Genomic DNA, 7,500 nt, shown 5'->3' on the forward strand with positions numbered 1-7,500 from the left:
TATTTACTACGAAAAATGCTACTTTTCTTTTTTTTCTCTTTCGTCTTCTTTTCTATTCTTTTCTTTCTCTTTCTCTTTCTCTCTTTCTCTCTTTCTCTGTATCTCTTTCTAGTCTACCGAAAATCGTTCCTACACCGTGAGAAAGGTCAGGGTGCTATTATACGCGATCCACGTTAGATATGTGCGAGATAATAGGAAGGTGCCTAAGCAAAACGGTGAAATCGAAAATTGCTATAGGCACACGATGGACTTTGACAACGATATTCTACGAAGATAACCTGTGTGTTATATTTAATTTTATTCACGTTTCCATTGGTATTACTAAACGGACCTTGTGTATTTGTGCGTGTGTGTGGGTGTATATGTATGTTAGAGAGAGGGGGGAGAGAGAGAGAGAGAGAGAGAGAAGAGGAAGAAACGAATGAACTCTAGTGTTCAATCGATAAAATTGTATTTATCATAACATATCGTATCTAATCATTGAAAAATTTGTTCCACGACGAAATCGAATACATAATCGAAAGGATTAAAAAAAAAAAAAAAAAACAAACCAACGAACAAAAAGAAAAACAAAAAAAGAAAATGATTCGATCGTTCGATCAAGAAAAAAAGAGAGAGAGAGAGAGAGAGTTGTGTCTCAGTTTCTTACGATCGATCATAAAATGAAATATTGATAGTTTAATTAACGATCTCGCGTTCTTTCTCGATCGGTAGACAAAGAGAGAAGGATATGGAAAAAAGAAAATAAATGGATAAGAGAAGATAGAAAAAAGGAGAGAAAGAGAGAAAGAGAGAGAGAGAGAGAGAGAGAGAGAGAGAGAGAGAGAAAGAAAGAAAAAAGAAAAAGAAAGAGAGAAAGGATTCTACGTGAAGGGACGAAGGAGAGTGTGCTTGCGATTCGCCGGATGAACACGTAAAACCGCGGGGTGCACACGTGTTTGGAACGCGCGTTACAAAGCGCTCGTACACGCGTCGAACGTCTGGTAAACGCTTTATCTTACGAGCGTTCGACGCCTGCCAATGTAAACTCCGACCGTAAAGTTTTCGTCTCTCGTGAGTTGGATGTAGAATGAAAGAGAACGATAGAAAGAAAAAGAGAAGAGGACAAAGATAAGTATAGAAAGAGAGAGAGAGAGAGAGAGAGAGAAAGAGATTTAAAAAAAAAGAAGAGAAAAGAAAAGAAAAAAAAAAGTAGAAAAATTTGTTCATAAACGCTCGTAAAAATTCGTAAATTGTCTCGTATGTAATTTATAATATTGAATTGGAAAAAAAAAAGAAGAAGAAAGAGAAAAATTATTATAACGCGCAACAATTTTTAACCTTTTCTTATCTACCTTTTTTATCCGTATATATGTGTACGTACGAATTATACGTATCTATCTATATCTATCTATCTATCTATCTATATCTATCTATCTATCTATCTATCTATCTATCTATCTATCTATTTAATGTATGTATGTATGTATGTATGGATGTATGTTGTATGTATGTATGGATGTATGTTGTATGTATGTACGAACGTGGACTATACTTTTGCCGGCTACTTTATACCGGCTCTTCGCTTCGAACACAGATTCGCTTTTAACTCTTCTCACTCGTGCGAGCCAAGAAGTGTGCGCGATCTTTGTAAAAGAAAACGGTCGTCGGGATCCTTGGAATCCAAGAAACTCGAGAGGTAGTAGCCAAGATATCGTTTTCACGATTCACACCCAACAGTCTTCCGTCCATGCACGGTTAGCTAGCTAGCTGCCTGGCTGCTAGCTAGATACGTGTGCCCTTACTTTAACGCACGAATTAATCTTTTTTTAAAATCCTTTATTCGAGAATACTTTTATTCTTTTACCATTTTATTATACTCTGTGCTCTTTCTTTTTCTGATTTTTTTTTTCTTTTTTTTTTTTTTTCTATTTCTTTTACCAATTTATCATCTTATTTACTTTCCTCTTTAGAATCCTCGATATTATTACTTTAATGATCACAGTGTAAATATAATTATCGCAAATATCACGAAACACCACGTTAGTTCGTTTTTCTTTTTTCTTTTCTTTTCTTTTTTTTTTCTTTCTTTTCTTTTCTTTTCTTTTTTTCTTTTCTCTTTATTTCTCTTCTTTTTTATTCTTTCTTTTATATATATATATATATCTTTTTTTTTTTTCATTTCTTTTTTTATTCTTTTTTACTCGCATTTATTATCGCGATTCGTGTCAAATATATGCACTGAGTCCTTTCTCATTAGTGTTGCTAAGTAATATAGAATTTAATGAATATTTATTAATTGCATTTGTATTTAAATCCATGCATTAATAAATTAAAAAAATATTATATGATTAATCGTTATCGATTGGATTAAAAAGTAATATCGATATATATATGTATATGTATGTATGTGTGTGTGTATATATATATATATATAGAAAAAAATGTGATTGTTAAAATCGTTCGTTCAATGAAATATTACTAAACAAATTTTTCGCAAACATCGTTTTTCGTAAACACTAATTATAACTAATATAATAACGAATCGATATCATCTCATCTCTTTTCCACGCCTTTCGTTTTCTTATTTCCTCTCGACTATTATTTCTTTATTCTCCTCTTTTTCTTTTGTCTTTCTCTTTTACTTTTCTTTCTTTTTCTTTTTTTGTTTTTTCTTTTCTTTTTTTTTTTTTTTTTTTTTGACTTAAGAGATCAATAAGCGCGCGAATCAATTCAGAAAATACCGGACACACGTGCAATCGTAGATTTATGTATTCGTGTTTATTTAATTAGGCTGGGACAAAAGTGTAAATACATGAACAAATCAACAACGTGTATGTATAAACGCAAGTATGTATGTATGTATGTATGTATCTATGTATGGACGTATGTATATGTGCATACATTATTGTAAACTTTATCGAAACTAGATTGAATTCGAACGAGAAAAAAAAAAAAGAAAAACACTAAAAAAAAAAAGAGGAAAAAAGAAAACGTAAAAAAAAAATAAGCAGAAAAGAAAAATAATGCAAAGTTCACTCCTCCTTTAGGAAATTATTTTTAGAATATAATAAAATTGATTATTACATACATCGATGTTGTAACATTCGTTATGTACATACATATATATATGTATATGTATATGTATGTATATGTATGTATATGTATGTACATTGTCCCTTGTATTCTACGACTTTGAAAGTCCTCCAGTCACGTCGTTTACCTTTATTCGTAAACAAAGGACAACGTAGTCGACGATACGACTGTTGACAATGAGACAAAGCATTGTCAGTCGAAGAAAGTCAAAGCAACGAGAAGGACGTTAACCTTAGCTGAACTAAGAATCAAATTCTTATTTTATTTCGATCGATCATTTTTGATATTTATCGTTTTATTCTTATTTTCTCTTTGTTTTTCTTGTCTCTTCTTTTCTTTTTAGAAGACGACTCATCATAAAACGTTATAACGAACGATTCTAAAAAGGAAAGAGAGAGAGAGAAAGAGAGAGAGAGAGAGAGAGTTTAAAAAGGAAAAAATAATAATAATAATAATAATAAAAATATAAAAAGACAATAATATAAAAATGAAAATAAATAAAATAGAGAAGAAGAAAAAGAATGATAAAAATCTTTTTCATTCCGACGACGTAGTAGAAGTTCTTGAGAGACAGAGGCGAAATTACAAGGTTGCGTGCAAATTTATGAAAAGGTTACGGACATAAATAGATAATATAGTAAAGCCCACGGCGAAGATGAGCATGTTAAACTCATAATACTGTAGCATGAATATTCAACGTATACCGAAGAGCGAAATATAAATTCTCTCAGCGCACGAGAGCATACATAGTGTGATACTGTACATACACATATACGTATTATTCTATATATATCATATACGTTTGTATTCATATATATATATATATATATATACATATATCGTGTTATATATATATATATCGCAATGGAGGCCATGGAAATTATTAATGATTTGCATTCGAGTATCAATTAGTTTTGGCGGCACTTCGACATTTTTTGCTTTACACGTTCGGCATGCTGCATTTACGCGAAAACTTTACGATTTTCAAATGACCTTTTTATCACGATACCTATATACCTATATATTTATATATACCAATGCATATGTTCGAGCATATGCATGTATAATACGTGCGAAAAGCACGTTCGAGAAATTCAAATATACGTCTTCGTGTTCTGAAACGTGTTTCTTAAGGTGTATACAGTGTCTCTTTATTTTACAGACCGCCATTTGGAAAATAAATAAAGGAAAAAAAGAGAGAGAGAGAGAGAGAGAGAGAGAGAGAGAGAGAGAGAGAGAGAGAAAAAAGAAAGAATCGCAATCGTCCTTGTACAAACAATTTCTCGTCTTCGAATAAAAGACGTTACGAGAAACGACATGACGAATATATATAGTACGAAATTTTTTTTTTTTTAATATATCAAAAAATAATTAGATCGACGTCATTAATTATTCACTACCTCGTCTAATTAATTTTATTGATTAATATCTATCTCGTCGGATTAATTTTATTGACCTAACCTCCTTCGTCCGATCTAATTCGATCTATTTATTCGAAATTTTCTATTCGTCTAACCATTAAGAAATTTCGTTAAAGTGACCTTCGATCAAATCAAATTTATAACCGTTTATATCATAATAACCGTTTACATCGTATAAATTATATAAATTCTTTAAAACAAACATTATTACATTATTATTTCTCGATTGTTTTATTAGCTATTTAGTCTCTTTAGTATTTCTTTCTTTTTTTTTTTTTTTTTTCTTAATTATTAGAAATATTTATATAATTACCGTAACGAGGAGCAGCAAGGAGGCATCACCGGCAAGCAACTGACTACTGGAAAGTTCGTTGGAAAGTTCGTTGTAAAGTTCGTTATAAATGAGTCAAGTGAGTTTCTAAATATCGATGAGATTATCGTATAATTGATATACATATATATGTATATATATATATATATATATATAATTTTATATTGATATGTATATACATATATATGGTATTCTACATAAAGAAAAACAACATAACGTGATTTTTAATTTATTTTATATAACGGAAAAACTTTGTGAAATTATTTCCCCATGAAATTTTAAATGTTGGCATGATTAGTTCTATAAAATAATCGACAATTAAGAATCGTCCAATCTCTTTGCTTTGTCCTAAGACGCTGATTGGTTGATTTTGAAATCTTAATTGTTCTGATTTTCCATCGCATCGTTCGTTCTCGAGGTACGTATCAATCAGTAAATTCTTTCATCTTTTTCTACAAAATACAGCTTGTTATGATATTATTTGAATTATTCAGATAGATTATCCACGATAATTATATCAAATAATTATATAAGTATTGATATTTGAAGGTTATCGGTCGGAAAAATATCTCGAGCGAAGGGACGCCAACGAGCAGACGTTACGTGTAAGTAAAAAAATAATAGATTTTTCTTATAAATTTTCGTTAACAAAATCGACAAATTTTTTCCTATCATATCGCGTATAGTCTTATTCTTAAAATATACATGTAGAATTGACGTATAATGTTTGAAGAAAATTTTTCGACATTAGTTTGCTGATATTTAAGCAATCATTATATAATTATTTAAGTATCGATGGTATAACATTAATAATTATTCATAATTTAGCATCGCAAAACTTATTGCGTAGCACAGGGATTTCTTCTATTTCCGTTTTCGTTATAAGAATAGAATGTATTAGCGTTTATATGAAAAATACTAGAGTACATTATGTACAATTCTATGAAATGCATACCTAAAAGGCATTAGAATTATACAATTTTTGTGTTATCAGCTATCGTGTAAAATATAGAATTATAATGAGACTCGACATCCCGATACATACTTCGTTAAAATACTATTTGAAAATATTAACTACATTGTGCGTATAAAATAATCTCAGTCTGTATAAGAGAGCATGTAAATCAAAGTATTTACAATATTGTACTATGTTTGAGAATGTCGTATGATTTATCAGTGATTCGATTTAGAAGAATGGCTAGGCGTAAAAACTTCGTAATCTACTACGGAAAAGTGATAATCTCCCATAAGTACAGTGTTAGAAGCGTGTTCTCCATCGTAACTGTGAGGAAGATTACTGTAGCTTTCCATGTTTACGTTACAGTTACTAGATATTAATAGATCCGCACCCGCACCAAATATGGGTCCTATGCTGCGATATTAGAGAAAAGTTTACATCAGTAATATCTAATTAAATCGTAGATGTAATTTACTTTGATGTTTAGAAAAATAGTTATGTCTTACTCAGGGTGATAGCAAATAGCGAAGGGCTTTTTAACGATTTCGTATTTGGTTGGAGGTACGTCTTGATTATTAGTTAAAGTGAAAAGAAACGCTTTTTCGGAAGAAATATAGTGTCCTTTAGCATTAGTTTTACCCCATGGCGCGTCGCTAAATCCGCCGCATATTTCTCCACGCGTTCCCTGTAATAAAATTGTTGTGTCATTTCATTGATAATCTCTGTAGCTCGTAGCAGTCTCAAATATGTTAAACTTACTAATGCTATTACGTATGTTGGAGAGACACCATCGCAATGACGATGGAAAGATGCAGCAGAATATCCATGACTAGAGGCTCTAGAAATAATATAAGTAGGTTTTAGTTGAATTCTTTTGATATCTTTACATTTAGTTTATTTACCTATAAACCAAACGCCAACTTTGTTTCGGTGCACCATACCACTGATTCAATAATCGTTGATAACCCATTTTGTCTCTTGATAGAATTTGTGATCCAGGGAATAGAAAGGGGCTTACCCTTGGTTGCAATCTCTTGTCCGAACAAATCTCCGCATATTTGCTTGGTAGTGCCGCGTATCTATATCTAAAGGAAATATTATAGAAAACAGAGATTTGTAATAACGTTAAAATTCTCTTACGTTAAATACTTTGAATTATTCGAGCAAAGAATTGAAACATTAATACCTCTCCAAAGATAGTTCTATCGGTACAGCTCCAGTCGGCTCTACCTCTTCCGCAAAGACCTGGCTATCGATGAGTAGTAGACGAACGTGATTTATCACTCCCGACAAATGTTGGCAGACCCTCACTCGTTCCTCTTCGGTCCAGTGTTGCGTAGGCTGCGTCACCCCTGCCTAGGAGCGTGGTCCGTACGGTTAAGCGTTCCTTAACTCGTAATTCTAAATTCCGATCCAAGAACCTAAGGAGCCAAGGACCCGATAATGTATGCGATATAAGGTCCGAGACCTTGCACGCCATACGTACGATCAGAACGTATAATTTTTCTCGAATTCAAGGGATAAAATTTGCTCGGAAACGGAATAATAATTTCAAAATATGGGAACCTGATACTTGGCCCAGTTTAACACCGCTCTCCATACGTCTTCCTCTTCTAGGCCAAGATAGTCGGAAGATATCAATTTGACAAGGGCATCTTTTGGTAGATTGCAAAAAGCTGTAGTTTTCACAGTGTCCACTGCATTTTCTCCGATAA

The 7,500-nt window shown here is 32.0% G+C and overlaps 3 protein-coding genes and 1 long non-coding RNA gene across 9 annotated transcripts in view; 1 reads left to right on the forward strand and 3 right to left on the reverse strand.

The window, feature by feature from the left end:
* The window catches only part of LOC122634241 (knirps-related protein-like), a 70,561-nt gene extending 69,786 nt beyond the window's left edge, over positions 1–775 (forward strand). For all 3 annotated transcript variants that reach the window (XM_043822984.1, XM_043822983.1, XM_043822985.1), the window contains exon 3: positions 1–775. This exon is cut by the window's left edge and continues 1,543 nt beyond it. The gene's annotated coding sequence lies outside the window, so the exon portion shown is untranslated.
* The window catches only part of LOC122634245, a 226,712-nt gene extending 221,785 nt beyond the window's left edge, over positions 1–4,927 (reverse strand). Inside the window, exon 1 of one of the 2 annotated variants that reach the window (XR_006328341.1) lies at positions 4,810–4,927. This is a non-coding gene — a long non-coding RNA (uncharacterized LOC122634245). The remainder of the gene's footprint in view (positions 1–4,809) is intronic. The other variant, XR_006328342.1, reaches the window with a different exon arrangement.
* Positions 4,928–5,040: 113 nt separating this feature from the next.
* Positions 5,041–7,500, reverse strand: part of LOC122634240 (serine-enriched protein) — an 18,458-nt gene continuing 15,998 nt past the window's right edge. For 2 of the 3 annotated variants that reach the window (XM_043822980.1, XM_043822982.1), the window contains exons 5-10: positions 7,352–7,500; positions 6,972–7,141; positions 6,688–6,870; positions 6,545–6,623; positions 6,292–6,470; positions 5,041–6,199 (exon numbers count right to left, since the gene is read on the reverse strand). The exon at positions 7,352–7,500 is cut by the window's right edge and continues 45 nt beyond it. In XM_043822980.1, the coding sequence (XP_043678915.1) occupies positions 6,001–6,199; positions 6,292–6,470; positions 6,545–6,623; positions 6,688–6,870; positions 6,972–7,141; positions 7,352–7,500 (959 nt within the window). In that variant the 3' untranslated portion in view covers positions 5,041–6,000. The remainder of the gene's footprint in view (positions 6,200–6,291; positions 6,471–6,544; positions 6,624–6,687; positions 6,871–6,971; positions 7,142–7,351) is intronic. The other variant, XM_043822981.1, reaches the window with a different exon arrangement.
* Positions 7,419–7,500, reverse strand: part of LOC122634244 (probable small nuclear ribonucleoprotein E) — a 1,276-nt gene continuing 1,194 nt past the window's right edge. Inside the window, exon 2 of the mRNA XM_043822992.1 lies at positions 7,419–7,500. This exon is cut by the window's right edge and continues 45 nt beyond it. The gene's annotated coding sequence lies outside the window, so the exon portion shown is untranslated.

This window comes from Vespula pensylvanica, chromosome 14 (genome assembly GCF_014466175.1).
Source record: "Vespula pensylvanica isolate Volc-1 chromosome 14, ASM1446617v1, whole genome shotgun sequence".
Classification (NCBI taxonomy): Eukaryota; Metazoa; Arthropoda; class Insecta; order Hymenoptera; family Vespidae; genus Vespula; species Vespula pensylvanica.